Source organism: Cuculus canorus, chromosome 14 (genome assembly GCF_017976375.1).
Source record: "Cuculus canorus isolate bCucCan1 chromosome 14, bCucCan1.pri, whole genome shotgun sequence".
NCBI lineage: Eukaryota > Metazoa > Chordata > Aves > Cuculiformes > Cuculidae > Cuculus > Cuculus canorus.
Window position 1 is genome coordinate 3,839,961 of NC_071414.1, and position 21,043 is coordinate 3,861,003.

At 41.9% G+C, this 21,043-nt stretch overlaps 1 protein-coding gene across 1 annotated transcript; it reads right to left on the reverse strand.

Moving 5' to 3' along the window:
* Positions 1–1,171: 1,171 nt before the first annotated feature.
* LOC104065622 (kazal-type serine protease inhibitor domain-containing protein 1) lies at positions 1,172–13,503 on the reverse strand. The gene is made up of 5 exons (XM_009568125.2): positions 12,535–13,503; positions 11,429–11,917; positions 6,136–6,296; positions 4,396–4,540; positions 1,172–3,429 (listed from the first exon to the last, which is right to left on the reverse strand). The coding sequence occupies exons 2-5, from the start codon at positions 11,883–11,885 to the stop codon at positions 3,308–3,310; spliced, it is 885 nt and encodes a 294-aa protein (XP_009566420.2). The 5' UTR covers positions 11,886–11,917; positions 12,535–13,503; the 3' UTR covers positions 1,172–3,307.
* Between the last annotated feature and the right edge of the window lie 7,540 nt (positions 13,504–21,043).

Genomic DNA, 21,043 nt, shown 5'->3' on the forward strand with positions numbered 1-21,043 from the left:
CAGCATAGGTAGCTAAGTGTGAGCAAGTCTGTTTCTCCTTAGACAGAAAGACCCCTTCCCCTCTGGCGTGGGTCTCCTTTCTGTGCCAGCAGATGAGTACAGACAGAAATTGAGAGCATGAAGCTTGTGCCACGAGGTAAGCAGGGAGCACAGGCTCTGCTGTGTGCTCAGCTGCATGGTGTGGCCATGTGACTGTTTGTGCTTTATTTAATCATCAATTGAATCATTTAATCTCTCAGATGCAGGCAATTGCATTTCTGTATCTGATTTCTGTCAGCTATAGAATGATTATTTTAAGGGTAAAAAATTGATCTAGCTAAAGAATTAACGGATTCCTAGACTAATACTAGAAAAACTTCTGAGATTTAGCGCAGCGAGTAAGAATGCTGGATTGTGAAACTACCCCAGAATATGTCAGAGTCTTAGCTCGAAGGACAAAGCTGCGTTAAGGAGTGTAATTAATTTAGGAACTTCTGTACAGCTCCTTTATCTTTACATGGGAGGGGAAGCAACACAGCGAAGACACTTGTGTGATGGGGATTCTCAGGAGGAAGTCATGCCCTGAAATTCAGACATGCTTCCATGGAAGGTAACAACAGAATGCCTAATGTGTTCAGGGGGAGCTGGATTAAAGAAAGGGTTTAGATCTGCCTCACCACATACAGTACTGAGACATCCCTGCAGTATTTATTAATATATAGCTTCCAGCTCAAGTCTATCTCGTTTTCTGCTAGGTGGAGTAAAACCAACTTCCCGGATTTGCTGTTCCTTTGTGTTTTTGTGAATAGGTTTGCTGCTGCAGGCAATGTACTCATGATTAGATCCATTCAGTTACTACACTGCAGAAAGAGGGCTGGATCTTCCCCGCAAGCTTTTTGTTTAATTTTAAGTGACTTGATTAAGGCATATAAACAAACCCAGCCATTTCTGTCCCCCACCCCAAAAGAACTAGCAAATGTTCAGGGAATGAATGTTCCTTCTTTTTTTGCATCGATATGTTTTTCTTTCCTAAAATTCAGTTTACTTACTGAAAGGAATGGCTAATCATTTGCAACAAATTATTAAGTATATTAAAAAATATGTTCAGAGACAAAAGCAATATATTTAATTTGCAACCCTTTGTTCTGAAGAGGTTAGCTTTTTTGAACTAGACATAGTCCATCAAGCCAAACACTGGTATCTGAAACAGCTCTGCTACAAATTTTCTCAAACATTCTTTTCTTTTAGTTTTCTACATTAACAACAGCAAAAGGCACTAAAGAATTCTCATTTATATCTGTGGCTAATGATTTCAAGATTATTTCCTGTGCCACATAGTAGTCTATGTCAGTATCTATTGCCACATCTTAGTGACTGTTTTATTAGTCTAATTCATTCATTTGCAATGCAGATCAAAATTGAGTATACATCTGCAGATTAAATAGTTCCATTAAAAATACCTATCTAAGAAAAAAGAAATCAGTGATTTCTATCAGACAATTTTATGCTCAAGTTAATATATAGTTGATAAGCAAAAAAAAAGTTATCAGAAATATCACTAACAAGACCAGGAAGAGCCCATAACAACAAAATCAGTAGTTAAACATGAAGCCATTTCATACTTCGAATTAAAACTAATTAGTCTTTTCAATGACACAATGACATGCTTTCTACTCAGAAGTTGACAATACTTCAGGAAGTCCAAACCTAAATAAATTACTCTTTGCTTGTTTGCTACCTGGACAAAGATCAATAAAACCTCAGGGCAAACAATAGCCAATCTCTTAACATAATTTAAATTGAAAGGAAAAACCTGCCTAATGGAAAAAAAGCCCAAACCAGCCCATTAAAGGAGAAATTTGTGATTCTCTGTATACACGTTAAAAAATATATGCAGTATGCATATGCATACAGCAAGGTTGCCCTTAAAGCTGCCTTAACATCATTGATATACCTTTGAGTGGCCTCAGTGTGTGTGGTAATTGTGGCATGTTTTTGTGCATGGGATAAAGAAGACTGCAGGTACTAAGGCTTTACAATCAAGACCCCTGAACTTTTGTTTCCTTCTTTGTTTATTTCTTTCAGTAATTTACTGCTGTTTATCTCTTCTCAGCTAACAGGAACCAAGAGGTGTTAATGGCCTTCCAAAAGTGGGTTTCTTAGTTCAGTGTCTTCCATCACTCATTAAGGCAGAGCCTTACTTCTTGTAATCAGTTAAGAAAAGCAATTGGAGACATTTTTCAGGGTGAACACTTTACACCTTGAAGCTTGGAATAGCATTTCATTTGCTGTCTGGTTCGTGCTGATCAAGAAGTGGTAGAGCCAGTCTAAAAAATGCAAGTCTGTTCTGGTTGTTTTCAGGAAGCAAACGATGCCTGCTTTTCTGTCTGCCATTTCTTGAAGTGTCGCACTGCTGGATTGGGTCAGCTGCAGGAGTAAGTCTTGGATGATGGAAGACACAGGATGAATAACTGGGTCTGTTGTGAAAATCGCTGTGTTTGAAGGGCACGCACTGAGCTGCAAAACAGCTGCTTTCTTCAAACTACAGTAATTCTCACTAAGTGTGATTCTGTTCAGAGTAAAAAGAACGATCCTAAATCTTGAACTGTAAGCTGGTGGGAAGGAGTTGGCACTGTCTGGGAATAGCGCAGGAGCTGTTACAAAAAGGAGTCAAAAGGTGTGCTTAGGTGTTTGAATGCACAAGATGCCTTCTCTGGGTATTTTTGAGTATTGTTAGTAAAACAGCACTGTGATTGCTTCATGTATCTATTAAAAGTAAACAACCCCCCGGAAGACAAATAATTTGCCCTTGATGAGACTAACCATGGAAACTTCGAAATGAGAAGGAAAATCTTGCCGAAACATATGAGAAAATACAAACTAGGGAGACTAAAGACTCCTTTGCAACCTTCCTACTTAGGCTTGTTGCCATGTGAACAATTTCTTGATATTTCTTAGTACGTTACAGAAAAAGGAAATTGACACAAGGTACAAATTCTGGATGGTTTTGGTAGACAAATTAGAATGCTTGAAAGGAATTATAATTTGCATTTTAAAAATTAATATAGAATTTGATCCCTCCAGTATACTTAGTAGGCAGGTGCATGTTTAAGGATTTTATTTAACAGTCTAAATGTATGAATTTACAAATGTTCTTATTTCTGGTAAGTAGCATGATACACTTCAGCCAAAGCTGAATTTCAGGAAGCTCGATACGCAAGTGAATATGTGTGTTATCAGAGGAGCCATTTACAACATAGGGACTACTAGTAAATATAACAAGAATGTGAAAGACATTGGACAACAAAAATTGTTATTTAGAGTTGTTTCAGTTCTCATAGTCCCCAGATTCATATTCTTCCTCGTCTTCATCATCAGAATGGTCGTAATAGTCTTCATATTCAACACTGTAGCTTACACTTTTACTGCCAGCAAGTGCAGGAGATGAGCCTGCAAGACATAATTGAGTCCAGATTAAATTAATTGTATCTAGATAGGAACGAAGAGGAAAGTCAGGTTTGGGATCTGCAAGCTCCGTGTTTCTGACCCCTTGTTAAGTTATATGTTAAAAGCGGAAGGTTTGTATCTTATGACTTAGCCTCACCATCAAAGCTTATTGAATATTAGCAAATTTATCTCATTGGCATTTTAAGATGTTGAAAATACATTTAATTCCTAATACTGTTAAACTGTGAGTTCACTCTTCTGCAGGTCCTGTGCACCTGAAAACAGGACCAGGGACAATACGGCTTTGAAAATCACTTGCTGAAACAAGGTCAGTGACAAACCAGACACCATTTACGAACTCCTCTAGCAAATAGAAGACAACACATTTCTTTCCTGCATGTGCCAGGAAACAGTTCTCCTCAGAGGAAGGGTGTTATTCTGCAGGACTGGGCCCAATGCAAAACAACAGTGAAGCTGTTTCTTACATCTTTTCAAACACTCCCATTAAGGAACAAGAGCTGTTTCCTTCCTAACTTCTTGAAAAATAAACAGCTAAGCAGACTCAATGACTTCAATGACTCCTTCAGCCACGGCCACTGTTATTCTGGGTGCAGAGCTCCTGTGAATGTTAAAGGACTTCTGTAGGATAAGGATAGTGGGATAATGAGTGTCTGGGCTGCGTGGCTATAATTCACAGCTTTCTGCTCTCTGGAAGCAGCAACATGTTACAAAATTAACATGTAAGTAATTTTTTTCCCCCCAGAATTCATAAGCACTTCCAGTTTTTGACTACCTAGGACTTAATCTCTTGTTAAGGGATAAAGTAAAAGAAAAGCACACAGAAGAGTTTAAACATGGACATCTCTGGGTAGTTTCTCATATCCTCCATTTGCATTCTGACAAACTTGCCCTTTGCAGCCTGCTTGTATGCATTTTTATATTCTTCACAGCCATATAAAAAACACATACCATCAATGACTTTCAGTCTTGCGGAGGCGTATGTTGCTCCATACTTATTTTTGGTGTGGCAGATGTAAACGCCTTCATCTGATTTTTTGAGACCTTGAATCTGCAGCCAGCTGGTCACACCATACTTCTGAGGCCCACCTCTTGACTTTGAGAGGAGAAAGAAATAGTTGGGATTAAGTAGCTAGGTGACACCACGATAGTTCTTAAAATAGTTGTGACAGCATTAAGAATCATTCCAATTTTTACTTTTATTGCTATCATGCTTTGATTCTCTTTGATCCTGCTGGCTTATGTTGTAACACCCTGTTGTCTCTGTGCCTCCAAGTTAATGCTTTCCCTACTCTATTCTGGTATTTAAACCTCACTGCCTTTCACAGCGCACCGATTCCTGTCCCTTTTGATACTTCTGCTTCCCAGTGCTTCTCCCACCTCTTGTCCCAGCACCATTTATTTCTGCCTCAGAGCATTGGCACTTGTTCTCAGGCTCATAAACTCCTCCAGGATGAGAGCAGCAGGGGCATCTGGGTGAATCGTTCAGGACCAGGGGCCTGACTAAGCTGGCATTCATCCATGTTTTAATGGATTGGCAGGACATACCATGAGCTTTCACACTCCCCTCACAGTCAGTTTCGACTTACTCAGGCTAAAGCCTCTCTGAGGGGTGAGCTTCCTTCTCCAAACTAATAATACAGAGCCATGAACAAATGTTAACAGAGATGACTGTATTCAGGAGGAGGGTGGTCAGGGCTCAGTTCAGCCTCTGAGGTGACCTGCATTTGGTTGTGGCTTCTTGCACCATTTTTTTCTTAGCAACTTTTAAGTGCCCTAATCCCACTTTTGTTTATGCTGTCTTTGGAAACATTTCTAAATAACTTGTACTCTTAGTACTTCAGTACTTCTGCTACTTAATTAGCTTTTTCTGTCTACCTTTTTGTTCAGGTTATGCTCCACATCCATTGGATCTTCTCATTTTTGGGGTTGTGTATCCAGAAAGCTAGATTTTCCATGCATTTCTCTGCACAGTGTTCATATCATCCATTGGAGAAGGCATGCAGATGCAGCCTTCATCCTTTCTGCAGTCTGCCTGTATCCCTGACTTTGTTAGCTCTTCTCCCCAGAATGTTATTTCCATTTAAAAACATTAGCATTTTGATTTATTTAATTTTAGCTCAAATTTTCAGGCTATCTCTGGATTTGATTGAAGCCTATACTAATGCCATTCTGCTCTTTCCCCTCAGATTAAAACAGTGTCCTCCATAAAATACGCAACTTCCTTTGCGTTCCCTTTGAATGCCTCAGGGACTGAACTCGAATGGCAGGTCTCCAGAAACAGCATCTTGCACAGGAGAAGTTCAGATATCTGCCAGAATTGTGCTTCTGCATCAAGAACAGTAAAACAGTTGCCAACAGCCATCCTTCCCAGAACACTCCTTCTTTTAGGTAGTAGCCTAAATGTTTCCATTTATATATGCATTGAGCTTTTCAAACTGTGTAAGGAGAGTCGTCCATCTTTCTTTCCCTGAAGTAGGTCAGATTGTTAGGCCCCGCCTGATCTTTCTTCCGCTTGGACTGCCAAAGCAATGATCCTTGCATGGACTGAAATCAGAATTCTGCACATTGGTAGAGGGCCCCTGTTGGAAACCTATTGCAGCAATATTGTATTCCATAGGGGGAATTTACTGATTAATCCTCCTACTCCTCATCGCAAACTCTGTGACATGTGGAAAACTCAGGTTTTACCTGTACTGAGATGTGGGCATCATCTCCTGGCAGAAACATTTTATTCCCCTTTTTTTTCCATTCAAGTTGTGGCATAGGATAGGCTGACACCTCGCAGCCAAAAATTACATCATTGCCTGTGAAATTCTGGACATCCTGCGGTGGCACAGAGATAACAGGAGCTGCAAAGAACCAACAGGTAAGTTCTTCAGGAGACAGTGAGCAAAAGACAATACAAACACAAAAGCATATAAGTTTAATTCCTGTTTTACAGGATAAAATCTGTTTGCTTTTTGCAGTCTTACGGATTATAAAGAGCCGCATGATTCCAAGCGGCTTTTAAAGCTCAGAACTCCTTGCATACCACTGAAGAGTGGACAGGCTTTTTAGAAACACTTATGTCAAAGACCCATCTGTCCTTCCTGTCATACACAATCATGAAACTTAAGGTGAAAGTTTAATTTGTTTCCCACTAGTGGCCATCACAGAGCACCCTCCAGGCCCACCAGTCCTGCAGCCAACACTCAACTAGACCTTCCAAGGAAAGTATAGGAGAATCTGGAGCAGGCAATCACACAGCAGTGTGATTGTACATGACAATTCTTAGTTTCTGTTACATTTTGCTTAGATTAACAGCTAAAATACTGAGATTGCTGGCTTCTCAAAATTTCTTTTCTGAGTACCTCATTGCCTTGAGCTTTCTAAAATCTCACCCCCCTTTGTTACCCATGAACTCATGGCAGCAAGTTACAGAATAACAGTATTAATACGTTTCACACTTATCCTCAATTGCCACCAATTTCGTCTGATGTTCTTGTTATGAGACAAGTAATAAACATCGTCGTAATCCAGTTACTTTATAAGGTTTTATGTTATGTTTCCTGTAATTGTTAGATTTCTACTTATTTGTTTTCTATTGTTCTCTCACCGTCATCCCCCTCCGCTGTTTATTTATTGCGTCTGAATTATCCTCTCCTGCTTTTTTCCAAAGAAGCAGCTGACATTAACCACGAGAGGGAGCCAAATCAGGGATTGGAAGGCATTAAAAAGTAAACTGATGCATTTGTATACGTTTTAAATACATATCCCTCTGTAAGCGTGTAAGAACATACTAAATGTTAACAGGAGATGTTAATATTTAGCAGCAGGGAGCAAAATAACTTATTTACTGTTGTCACAGCTTTCCTGTTTTGGAGATCTCTGTTTTTTTTCCTGATGAATTTGTCCTCAGCAAGAAATGTTTTTCCTTCAAAAGTCTGTTTTCTTTCTATTTCTATGCTAATGTTTAAAAATGAATGCATTTTCTGGGCCATGTACAGATCTTAGATGCCTGGAAATAGAAACTTATGAGTAAACAATATATTTTTACTGGCAATGTTGGTATCAATGTGTAGGTATAGCATATATGCTTCAGCATTTGAAATAGTAACAGCTTGTTTCAGGATTTCAAGCAAAGTTTCTAATGCATTTGTCATTTTTTCAGGATTGATGTATGTGCAGAAAATACCAAATGCATGCTGATTAAAATTGATGGAAAACAAATTATACAGCAAATATCAATTTCCCCATTTATGAATGCCTCATTAAACAACCCTGGTACTCTTCTAAAATAAGATTTTCAAACAAGGATACTTAAACCCTTAAATGCTTGTTCTTTATGACAGCTGTACATTCAAAACCTCTTATTATTATTTCTAAATTCTCATATTCAAATCAGCATTAACTGAATATCTTAAACTGAAACTTTTTTGCCTATGAACTTATCACATGAGGGCTAATATTACAACCTACTTCAAAATATTAAAACTCAGTGTAGCCACAGTCCTTTTAATGATACATCCACTGTAATTAGCTGAACATGTGAAAAAGAACCGGAACCAGGACACTGAGCTGACTCACGTGAGTTCTTTGAGTTATTCCTGTACAGATACAGCATTGAAAACTTTTTGAGTAGGCAGGCATTGACTGGTTAGTATTTTTTTCCCCAATGCTAACACAGGTGCCTACAGATACACAGACAACACTGAAGTATCGCCGAGAAGAGAGTCCTTGAGCTGAGGGCTCTGGCTTAACCACGCCATGCAGACACATCCTTAGCCTCCAGGACATAAAGGTCTGAATTACAAACTAACGTTATAGCTGTTCACGTACAAGAAATTTGTCTGGCACTGTCTACCATAGACCAAGATGAATTCTGCAGTGGAAATACACCTTCCTCCATTAACTGTAAGGATAATCCAGTTGATAGCTTACATAGAAAACTCTAGATATGATCCAAGTCCCACCCACCTGAGTCCTTTTTATAGACAGAGTTAAGGTTTGCTGGACCAGGCTGACCAGGACTGGCATTACGTGAAATCAAAGTCATAACAATAAAGAACCACAGTTTTGATGTCACCAAACTGCCACTTCTGGAGATGAACACACACTAAATACTTGCGTTATCTACTCAAACTTGAAGCGCCTCCAGAAATAAAATAATACATCTCAACACCGTTCTGCTGTATTTTACAGGAGAAAATTGAAATAATGCTGCAACATTTTAACAGAAATTTACAAACTTCATTTTTGAGTGTTTCAAATTTTGTGTTCAGACAAATTCTCCTGTGCCTGGCACTTCTTTTGCATAAATATGTCTTTAGAAACAGATCTTTACTCTTATGATAACCTGTCATTTTCATTCCTGGAGTAGATAAATTTTTCTCGATAGCTATAGAAAGCATTTTGATAGACAGAATGCATTATCCTCATGTGTTACAGAAGACATAAACCAGAACCCAGGAAAAGTCAAAATACTGCTTCATCTTTCACAATCAGTATCAATCCAGGATAATGAATTAGGTGATATGATTTTTTTTCTTTTCAAGAAAAGAAGGGCTTTTCCAGAGTTTCTTTCAGGAGCCAGGCCTTTTTCTTCCCCTTCTGTTGGGTGATGGACAGAAGATAAAAGGCTGTGCTCTTCTCATGAAAGGGGTTTATTGTTGTTTATTTATTCATTGCTTGCTGTATACAATTAATCCGTTTGGCATCAACAGGAAACAGCAGATGCTTTGAAGGAGAAATAACAAAACAAAGTGCTTTGAGTTGAGTGAAGGTTATATTTATAGCTTGGTACCAAAACCCCCACAGTGTTCAGTGTTTGTTTCTCATGCAAATTGGAATCAGCAGAAAGTGAGGTCGCTGCTCTTAGAGCCAGACTCCCCGTTGCCTTTTGTCACCAGCTGCAGCTGTGACAAAACAGTCCGCGGGTTCACATGCCCACCCTCAGAGAGTGGCCTTGGCCAAGAGGGGTCTCTCTGGTGGACAGTGATGGGAGAGCGAGGCATGGTGCCCCACAGAAGCATGTCTGTGCCCTACCACTTGCTGTGAGCCCCCTTCCAGGGTCTAAAACACAACCTATGCGCCTGGCTGCTACTTGGAGAGGTTGAGGAGAGCGGCACCTGTGCTCCCTCACCCCGGTGAGCCCCGTACCCACCTCAGGCTCAAGGGGTTTGCTGCAGCTGGGCTCACATGCCAGCCAGGCACTTCCCTCTGCCAGAGCCAGACAGGCTCTCCTTTTCTTTAGCTAAGCCCAGTGCAGCACTGTCGCGCCTATGAACTTTCCTCCAGGCTTCTCTCCAATTCAATAAGCTGGGCCACCGTAGGAAATCTCTCTGCATTCCTGGAGAGAGGGTCCCGCCTTTCTGGGGACCCAGGGAAGCAGTGGGGAAGCACTGGGAGTGATGCATGCAAAGCAGCTGAGTTCTTTCCTTCTGCTTGATGAGCAGTGTTACAGCCTCAGGGGTGACTGCAAGGCTTGATGCATGACACCACCAGCAATTAAAAGTGGTAGTACCTCTAAATTAAAGCTTTTTGTATGCAGCCAGTTCTGTTTAATTAATTAGAGCAGACCATTGCTTTCAGCCTGTGTGCCTGAACAGCTACTGCTGCTGCAAAGTTAACATCAGTTGCTACGAGTGGCACTTCTAACTGAAATATTCCTGAAGGGGTTGTGCTACAGGAACTGATGCTATTTTAATCCCAAAGAAGAACACCTGCCTGAGGGATAACAGGCTTTCAGTCCTACTGTGGGCTGGTACGCAGTCTTCTGAATGTCTCTTTACTGACAAGCCTCATTTCCTAGCTTAATACCATAATGGCAAAGAAGGGATTCTTTAATGGATGTTTCTTTTGCAGCTACAGAAAGGGGAAAGAAGTCTGGTATTACCCATTCATCACTTTTCCTTTTAAGTGTTCAACGTCCAGTGTTCATTCAATATAAAAGCACAGCTGACAGTCTAAATCGGAAGCAACAGATTGCTAGCAAGCGGTGGGTAAAACGTACCCGAGTTACTCCCATATATGGACCTTTGCCTGTGGTACAGTTTTGGATTCCCAAAACTGTGACCCATTTGTTACCTAGAGACCTCTTCTACTTAATTCATTTGAGAACATATTTAATCAGCTTTAAAAAAATATTCAGCAAATGAAAGCCTGTTCACTTTTTCCTTTTACTTTCTATTCACGTGACTTAGGTGAAAAGTGCCCAGGAGTAAAGACTTGTAATAATGTGAAGAATGAGAACAGCGTCTGAGCAGGAGGCAGAGTTCCCTTGTACAATCCAGCTAAGAATTCTTCTACTAACAATCATTGCAGAGAACTGTTCATGCACTGCAAGTGCCTTTAGAGAAAGTGTTTCAGTTTGTTTTAACATTTAGATTTCTATCTCATGGGTTAGCTGGATTTTATGACTGTTATGAAATTGGATTTTTTTAGACTATTTTTTGAAAAGAACAGACCCGTTAATGAAACCCTGCGTTTTTCTATTGCCTCTGCTTCACTGACTGCCATATATACACGCAGGTGGATACATGCATGCATACACATATAGATACATACTCATGTGTATGTGTATATATATGAATGAGATCTGCCTTGTTATCATCACTTCAATATCAAGTCAGTCCTCACCATCACAATAATAATTATTTGCCCAGTTCTCACAGCCTATCCAATCTGTTTACCAACTCCTAACTACACATATAACCAGTTCATAACTACACACACTACTCTGCTTATTCAGAGCAGCGCTAGCCTGTAGATCTGTGGCATATTGATCACCATGTGATTTGAATCCACTAGTCTAATACAGAGGCTTGTAACGTACCAGATTAAGTACCAGCTGCTGAACCATGTTTAATACAAGTAGTAGTATAACAAAATAATGATAACAAAAATGAAAGATTAATAAAATCAGACTAGAGCATCTAGTAAGACATCCAAAAATAAGAATCATATCTTTTTTTCAGTTTGGAAGCGCCTTTGTACATATTACCTGATTCACAGGGTCCTTTATGTTTCATGCTGATATTTCTTTTTGTAGCATAAGCCTTGTTGAACTGACAGATGTTCTCGTAGGTTTTCCCTTCAGGTCCACAGATGCTCTCTTGAGACTTGCATACGCACTGGGGCTCAGGGACTTCCCCAAACCTTGCTTCATCAGCATCCAGCCTGCACTCGAGGTTGTCCCCACATTGCCCATAAAAATGGTTGCCCTGATCCAAGTCGCAGATCTGACCTTCCGCGTTTCCACACTCAGAACAGCAACCGCAACGGTCCAATACTGTCCCGGCTGGACAGTCTTTAGGCTCAGAGCAAAGCGCCAAATTACATTTTCCACAACTCTCCGCTTCTCGTAACAGCTTCCACCAACCTCGGTGGTACAAGGCAGGGAAACTCTGAGAAACCTGCACCAGTACTACAAGCATTGCTGTAACCATTGGGTGCTTCATCTTGAGAAAGTAATAAACAAGCAGAAAAGGTCCTTGGAGTAAAGCCAGGGGAGGGAAAAAAAAGAAAGATTAAAAAAAAAGAGGAGTGAGCTAGTGGGAGAAAACCATCACAATCCTCCTTTTGTTTTAGAATATAAATCCTACTGCAAATGCAGGCTTTAAAGGAGAAATCAGCATCGGACTCCTAATCTGGAACTGATAAATAAAAATGCATACAACCCCACTGGCTTTTCTCTAATGCAGTTTGGAATGCAAGTATTGCTTGCGCAGAAACCAAACTGCCCCTTCTGACAGCTGAGTTGAAGCTCTCTGAAAAGCTGTTTGCTCACTGCCTCCTTGAGCCAAATTTGCAAAGTGTTGCACTACTGAAACGATATTGTATCACAGCTATTGTAGAGAGGGGAACAGAGTAAATTAGTGTAAAATGAATAAATTAACTACTAGGAACTTCCCCCCTCCACCCTGAAAAAGATAGTCACAAAAAGATAAACATGGGTAGGAAAGTAGCACCCAAGGTACACAGAGCAGAGCAGAGCAGAGCAGAGCAGAGCAGAGCTGAGCTGAGCTGAGCGAGGCTGGAGAAAAGTTTAACACCAAATGTCATCTATTAATAATGTCAACTCAGGTTCTGAATTAACAGTTTACTTACAGGCTCTTTATAAGCAGGAGACAATTCAGGACAGCTGGAATTGACTTTAAACTCTTCGATTTAAGGTGAGAAGTGCCTAAACCCATCAAAGAAACTTTGTTCTCTCTTCATGTAGCTTCTTTTTGGTGTTTATGGGCGTCTGAGGTTTGCAACCCAGAATAGTGTGATCTGCGTTTGGTTCCAGGACCGAAGTGCAGAAGCTGTCACAGAACCTTAGGAGAAACCAGAAAGAGGTTTTACTGAAGTATTAGATGCATTGTTCCTCCTTTCTTAGCGCTTAACTTTAAGATATACCTACACTGTGAGTCATGAAGGAGGACCAAGGAGCTAACTCTGATTTCTTTTCCCACTTTCTCTGTGCATAAATTTCTGCCAGTTCAGGGAGATGGGTTTGCAGGGTCGTTTCTCACTAAGTGCGGCAGTTTTCTTTGTACATCTCAGGATTTAGGCATGCTCCGTATCATCCTACCTCATACCAGAAAACTCCCCTCCCTTGCAGTCCTGAGGTTTCTTGTCTCTAGACCATGGGCTGCTGTCACCTCTCTTCAAACCACGTGCACCTCAGTGGAGATGCATCTTGCTGTCAGTTGGAGGTAGAAGTAAAGCACAGTAGACTTACAGACCCTGCAAGTTTAGCTCAGTAGCATCGGTCAAGGGTCACCACTCTCTACAAATGAAACATCTTTCTTTGTTAGCTTAAAATAACGCTGTGTGCATCACGTTTTGAAGATGCGTGTATGACTGTGATGCTGATAACAAAATGAAATAAAAGAGGAATCATGCTTGTGCCCAAAGTCACCCCCAAACAGCCTTTTCTATTCTTTTTACATTCATGGTGCCTAGCTGGTTATGTGAGCTCAGTGAAGGATGGATTTTGTTGTACCAGCCTTGCATCCCCTGGTCGTGTTCACGAAGGGAAATCTTTTGGGGCGGTATGTTTACAAAACATATCCATGGCTTTTGCCAAGTTCAGCTTCATCCCTTCTGCACCAAGTGGAGATTACCTTTCGCTTTAAGGGCGGAAGCAGGCTGCTTGAAAATCACTTTTTTCTCCCTGCATGTAATACAATTTCACTGCTTGGGTGGAGCATTTCTTAAAGCCAGCCTGGAGAGACCTGGCAGGGCACTGCTTGTTTCTGTCTCACAGCTGGGCTAATTCATGTTCTAGAATGCATGGTTTTGCTTTGAACATAGAACCTGACTGTACAGGAGTAAATTATGTTGTAATTGATGCTTTTAACATTGAGATTCAGAAAAAAAAGTGACTACTGAATCTTATGGGAAATTGATTTCTTGTCTCGCCTTCTTACTCAGTTTAATGTGTTCTATTTCACACTTCCTCATCAAACTGTAATTGCACATCCAGTTTTCCATTATAGGCTCTACTTGTCACTGTCTGTTATATTATTTGTGCCTACAGTTATCAGGGATGAGTATATATAGATAACAAGGATTTCCTAAGGCTCCCATCAAGTAAAAAAACTGTTTATAGGGGTGAAACCATACGTGCAAAAGCGGAGCCAAAGCAGGGAGAGGCTGCAGGTCAGCACTGCCCCGGCTAAGGCTGAACCATGCCTGTCATCTTGTAGGAAACCTGCAATTCGAGGGCTGTAAAACAGAAGCATACAAGGAAATACTTCCTGTATCCTGGCACTGAGGAAACGTATCATAAATATCCTAGAAAGCATTTTTGGCATTTATGGGGCTAACGTAGTCCAAGTTCCTGGTGGGTTCAAACTCTGAATAGAACAGGATATGCCTGTACGTCTCTTTGGAAACAGCTGCTGCTTGGCAGGCAATCTACAGCTGAAGTGATTTGGCCATGATTCCTGAGCTCACCTGGAACAAATTGGAGTGAGGAGAAGTTAATGCACTGTGGTACACAGAGAAACACCCATAGCTGCTTAAAACATCTTTCACTAGCAAACCAGCTGTGCCAAGCTGGGAAGAGGTTGCTGTAGCTCTCCAGGCTGGATGGATGTGTGGCAGAGCGAGAGGCTAAAGGAGGGGCAAGGAAACAAGGTAGGACGTGTGGCTGGGTTTGAAGTGGCACAACCAAAGGCATAGTCCCATCTGGTTCAGTAAAAAATATGCATTGTTTTGGCATGTCTCTAATCCCTGAAGCTCGCTTTGTGGGGTTTGGTGGAAAAAAAGTGTTGATTTGCATCACAAACATTAAATTGTCTTAGCCCTAGGTATGTCCCCAAACAAATCATAAGGAGCAAAGTGTTGGTGTCGCTAGTGGAGCTGCGAGACTAGCACCAAAGAATCCTGTTTGCTTTTAAGACACCCTCCCCCGGGTACTGCCTGGAGAACTGAAAGCAGTGCAGCTGGGCTTTCTGGGACCCCTCCCACGAGGGGCAGCTGTGGGCATGAGGGGACCTTTCTGCCATCAGATGTGAAAAGGCATTTTGGTGCATAATTCCTTTAATGAGAGGGCTGTCCCAACAGACAGGGCAGTGCTGGCCAGGCAGCAATCTCCCTGTTTTTTTCTGGGTACTTCCATATGGCATGATCAACGCAAGGAGTTCTGCCACCATCTCATGGATGGGTCAGTACCTGAGCTGGATAATGGGCAGTGAGAGGATACAGCAAAATGACCCAGTGCTTCCTGTACCCCCAGACTGCATCTTCCACCAGGAGATGGACAATGTCTTCTGGAATAATTCCTGTAAGTGAATTGTTAAGGAAATTGTATTCCTATTCATTTCCTGCCTTCTTCTTAGGGGCTGGTGTTATGTTAGGCTGCTGTCTTGTATTGCATTATTCTGCTTTGCATGGTAATAGGTAAGGTACACGGCTGATGCAATTTGAAATCCTATTGCTAGTGATTCCTGAGATACTGCTCTTTCAGACTGAATGTGCTTCAGGTCTTCATTCTGGTTTTATTTTTGTTAATGTGAGTTTTCCTGGATTAAGCAGAGGTTTCTGAATCTGGTTTCTGCCGAACTCGCAGATCTGGTTCTTATCCAGACGCACAGAGGAGCCCTGTGAGGAATGATGGCAAAACACCAAAGTTTTGAAGTGCCCATTTTCCCTTCCCTGTCCTGCAGTGCTCTCTTAGGCTGCGTTAAAGTACCCATTCTTGGGACTCCCTTAGAGGAGTAAATCTTGGCTGACTCAACGCGTTTCCATTAAGAAACTTTGCATATTTATTACATGCACGAAAGAAGCATTAGAGAAAACTGGCGTTTAGTCTGTTCTGGTGAGTAAGAGCAGGCTATGGGGGGCTGTACCTACTGGTTTTGTTTGTTACCTGGTGTCGTGCCAATCGCCTAGGATGACTTTTTAATGTCGTCCAGAGTTGAGCTTCAGTTGAGGTGCTCGGCTCACCTGAAAACAGTATCTGAGTTTGTGGAAAGAAGTTGCAAATGGTGGAGGTTAATGGCTGTCCTTTTTGGTGCCGGTCCTGTTTGCTGACACATTGGTTCCATGAATCTCATTGTCAGTGCTTTAAGCAATTAAGTATAAATTAATAATTCTACTGTAACATCATTATTAAATCCATTAATCAGAGGCAGGAGATCCGTAATTAACTTATTCTCCAGCATCAAGTAAATGATTCTGCTGTGAGCTTTAAGAAAGCAATTGTTCACTACTATGCAAAATACAGAGGGGCTATTAGACTGTAAGGCTCTGAAATTGTATAATTAAATTATAAATTTGGCATATTTTAATAACATACATTTTAATTATTTTCTTTGTAATGTTAAAATGGAGGATCGTTATCCCCCCCCCCCCTTTTTTTAAGGTTTTCTATGTAATTTCTCGAAAATTAAAAAAAAACCAAAATCTTGTGAGGCTTTGGCTGGGCTTCTGGTGACCCAGCTTGGACCTGTCTCCAGCAGTGACTGACTGTAGATTTCTGTGTTGCAGTTTGCCATCATCGTTGGTGACTGCAGGTGTTCAAGTTCTAACTTTCAAAGGCAAAAGAAGCTCCTGCTAGCACTGTTCTGCTACCAAATGCTTGGGCTTGGTTTAATATGTAGATATACTGATTCTTTTTCACACAAACACATCTGGAAATTCCTTTCACAAGCTAGTATTTCCTTCCAAATATTTAGGGGTTCTTTTCAAGTTTGCTTCATTTCTCTGCTATCCTTTAAGTAGACTAGATTTCTGAAAGCGTTATAGTTTCACCCAGAAACACCTGAGCCTCCTGTCCCATCCCCGGAACGCGATACCAAACACCTTTAGGGAGTCAGCAGTAACACTAACTCTGGCCAGTGGCTGCTGACAGCCAGCGTGTGCGCGTCTGTCTGTCTGTCCGTCTGTCCACTTCCCAGCAGAGAGACAGAAGAGGAAGACAAGAGTAGGTTTAAGCCTGAAGATGACACTGGTAGTGCTACTGGTTGTCTATACCAGCAAAGTTCTTAAAAAGAGCAAAACGCCGTGTTTCCTGGGAAAGCCTAAAAGAGAGAGGGAAGTTTCCGAAACTTGCAGACAATGACTATAAAGTCATTTTGCTTGGCAGCCTTAATGCTGATGGATGGGAGAGTTTGCCTTGTCCAGTTTATATAAGAGCAGCTGATATAAAATGACTTCATAGCTGGATATTTATGAGAAGTTTCATTTCAAATAATATAGTTTTTGCCTCTGGTGGTGCTGTGGTTTAGCCCTGTTATTACCGGGAACTAAATCTTTAGGATATTCTAACTATGACTGCAGGGCCTGTTTGATTTAGTCGGCAAAGTTAATATTTTCCAAAGCAATGGAAACTTTATAATGGAAAGTCTCATTAGCAAAAACTACCTGTCCCTGAAAGCAGCCAGGAAATCAGGCACAGAAAGGAAACTTGGGGGATTTTCCTTCAGCCTCACCTGTTTTCTCTCACCTATTACTGAAGAAAGTAGTGTTTCCACTTGCAGCAAATGTACAGGTGGAGTGTAAAGATCCTTCTCTAGAAAAGCAACTAGAAAGCAGTTTCTGATATAAAGTAAAATTGTCTTTGCTTGTCTTTGCCGCACAGGGATCTTGCATAGAATACCCTTGTCTCTTGAGGAAAATGGGATTCAGCCCAAGTGCCAGACCCTCCACAGTGACATTGCTCCGAGATCTGTGCAGGAGAAGGGCTAAGGAGGAGGTATGAGTACCCCCAAAGCTGTTTTCTAAAGTGTGAACCTTTCCCACTTTGTGCCAGAGCAGCAGCATAAATAGGATATTCTCAAATGGTTCACTCACTCCTTTGGAGTGTGCAGAGCAAAGGGCTGCGATCAAGGAGACCCAGAGCCCCTGTGGTGGTGGTAGAGCCCCTGCACTCCCAAACCAGGCTGGAAAGGCAGAGAGGGATGTCCTGGAGCTGCCAGCTGGGCTGAAGCCTCCCCTTCCTCAGCTAAACCATAAATCAGACTCCAACTCCTTCTTCCCCCGTCTCATTCAGAGATACGCTTAGCTCTGACTGTTGTTACAAAGGAAAGTACATCTGTAACAGAGGTTTGGGCTGTGAGCTCTGATAGCACAGCTTCCAAGTAAGTTTGGGAAAAGCCTGGTCAGATGAAAATAGCCCATCCAAGAAGCTGGAGAGGAGAGCAGCAACTTGCATCCCATCACTCTGCTTCTGTTGGAATTGTTCCAGAATTTAACCCTTCTGCCAAACATTTATGTTCATCCGTGACCAGAGAATGAAAAAAGGTCCCCTGTGCTGTCCCATACAGGGGACAAGCGGGCTGTGTGAGAGGAGGGGAGGGCTTGGCTGGCTTTGGTCTGGGATGGCTTGGACAGCTGTCAGTTATGCGGTTGTGACAGAGGATAGGAGGAAACTTCAGAGTAAGGCCAGAAAGCAGTGCTTGGGGTGAGCTTGGAGGGGCACCGCTTACTGCTGTAAGAAGGGCTGAGAGCACAGATGTTGCCGTTTGCTGATATAACGGATCCCTTGCTGTTCTCAGGACCTTCTGTGTTCTCTATAAACAAATGAGACTGCACCAGTGAATCCTGCAGGTTGGCATCCGCGGGCTTTTGGGCTCATGCCTCTGGTCAAAGGAGTAATCTCCAGACAAGATCATTCATCTAAATAATTGGAGGTTAAGAAAAAGAAACAAAAAGATCGGTGGTGGATCTCTGTCACAAATGCTGAAGGACCACATTATGCCTGTGGGAGGACGAGGCTCATCCAGAGATATTTCCTGCTCCTTCTTGTCTTTGATGCTTCGGCTCCTGAGGTCAGGACAGAGAAGGGCTCTGGGTTGCATTTGCCAGTTTGTAGAAGCCCAGCACTAGCTGTGGCCCCTTTACTGTGACCCTCGGAAACCGCAGGATGGTGATGGGGGTAGTTCATCTGTGGTAGCTCTTAGCATTGCATTTTTAGTCCTAATAATAGGCATGGAATATGGAAACAGCATTGAGTGAATGACTATTAATGAAAAATGTGCGTGAGCATGAGTTAAGAAGCAAAGGCCTGAGTCCATTTAAATCATTAGACAGACTCCCATTAATTTAAATGGGCTCAGGATTCCACCCAGTGCTTTTAGCCGCCTTCCTGTTTGAGTTGGCGGGGCAGATGTCTTTATCCCTGTCCAGTGGAGCGTACCTTGGATTGTTTTTCCATCCAGGCTGATGAAGCACTCGTTAAAGTCTCAGTCTATTCCAGCTGCAGCGTGGCTAGAGATACCAAACACAGATACCTCGGGTGCACCGAAAGTCGTATTGTTTTTTGTATTGAATGCTGACCTACTTGTCCTAAAGTAGCTGCCTGAAAGCACAGCCTGTCTTGAAGGGCCAGTCTGGTTATACGTTTGTCATTACATTTCATGACAACTGACACGAATCTAAATCCTCACTGAAGAGGCTTTCTATTATTTGACAGCCCTAGCTTATAAAAAAAACCAGTTAAACGGTATCCACTGATGCTGCGGGAGTGGATTACTCTTATCGTATCAGCAGAGAAAAAAGGATACTGCTGTCTTGTTGCTGTGCAGTACCACCGCACCCTGCAAAGGTAGAGAGACCCACTTGTGGTTGTGCTCTGAGCCAGAGGTTGTGGGCTGCAGCGAAAGAAAAGGGCAGGACATCTCGGGCAAAATCTGAACTGAGAGTATAAAACCAAAACTTACTGCCTCCTTGTGGAGGGAGAGAAATAACCTCAGTATTTAAAACAAGGCACTGTGGGTAAGTGTATGTCTCAGACTGGATACCTACAGTTCTGGACAGGTGGGAGGACTTGGTGCCACAGCAATGGTGAGAGCCATTGCGTGGTCTGATCTTCTCTCTGGAGCTTTAATTCCATGTTCTCTGAAGTCTGAGGATTTGTTTTCTGGGGGTGTCAATTCAATAAAATCATAATAGAGTACCAAATAGATAAAAATCAACATGTTTTGTAATTTAGTGGAACTAAAAACCTGTTGAAACAAATACAGGCCGTTTCCAAACCTCTACCAGAAGACTGATATGGATGGGTAAATGGAAGGACTCTGTACTGTGACTAAAAATAAAACCCCTACAACATGCTGGAAACTCCCAAACCAGAAAATTCCTTGATTTACAGGTTTCCAAAGGGGCACATTCTCAGGCCATGCCTCTGGACGGGTCGGTGCTAAGCACATGCATCTGCCCAGTGGACCCAGCTAAAGCATCGTCCTTGTGAAGGCAGGAGTCAGGATGTCATCATGATGGTTCACCTAGAACCTGAAAAACTTCTGTTTCAAAACTGTGCCGGTATACATGTCTCTGCTTAGGGTCTGGGACTTCCCCGTAGAGTACATTGACGTTATACGCAAGTCCTTCTTTTTGGAGGAGAAAAACACAACTCCGTATTAATGAATAGAAAAGTTATTTCAGTGAGGATTTAGAGAAAAACTGTGCCAATTAGCAGCAACAGTCTTTCCTTGTAAAGACATGGGCTGTGTGTTGTGACACTGAATACAGTGAGCAGACGAGAGTGGTTTCTGCTACCAATTCAATCAGTAGGTTTGAAATGGAATTAACCTTTTAAAAATGCAAAGTATTCCTTAGAGCAGATGGGTAGTGTTTGCATACGCAAATACCTTTTGGAAACCATAATGTAAAGCAAATGCTCTGAAACAATAGAATTCCTGAGCTGAACCCTTCATCCTCCTGAAAATGAAAAATAACCTTCCCCAAGCTCAGACTGGTGGCTGATGTGACAGGAGCAGCTCCTGCTTTTCCTGGGGCGAAGTGGGCAAAAGAAGAGCGAGGGGAAAAAAATAAGGGGTGGTTGTGAGGCACAGGATGAGGCAGCAGGGGGATACTGAGGTGTACTAAAAGGTGGCATTTCTCTATCACTGGCTGCTATGCTTAAACACGCTCATATTAGCTATACAGGGGGGTGCAGACAGGCTGTCATAGGCTGCTTTAGCTCTACTCTGTAGTGCAGCTCCCTCATATTTTAAACTGGGTCAATTGATCCCCAAATGGCTTTATGTTGCTGTGGTCCTGTACCAGCTAGGGCGACTCTCCATAACATTTTATGAGGCTTTATAGTCCTCTGGGTTACACCAGATATAAGCATTTGCGTCTCTTGAAGCTCCTCAGGTTACCTGTGTGTCCTGACTGC

Coding starts and splice junctions, on each gene's coding strand:
- LOC104065622 (XM_009568125.2), bottom strand. CDS start 11,885: ATGAAGCACCCAATGGTTACAGCAATGCTTGTAGTACTGGTGCAGGTT. Junction 6,297..11,428: donor TAAAGGACCCTGTGAATCAG/GTAATATGTACA, acceptor GGTTCTTTGCAG/CTCCTGTTATCTCTGTGCCA. Junction 4,541..6,135: donor ATGCCCACATCTCAGTACAG/GTAAAACCTGAG, acceptor CTCCTCTCAAAG/TCAAGAGGTGGGCCTCAGAA.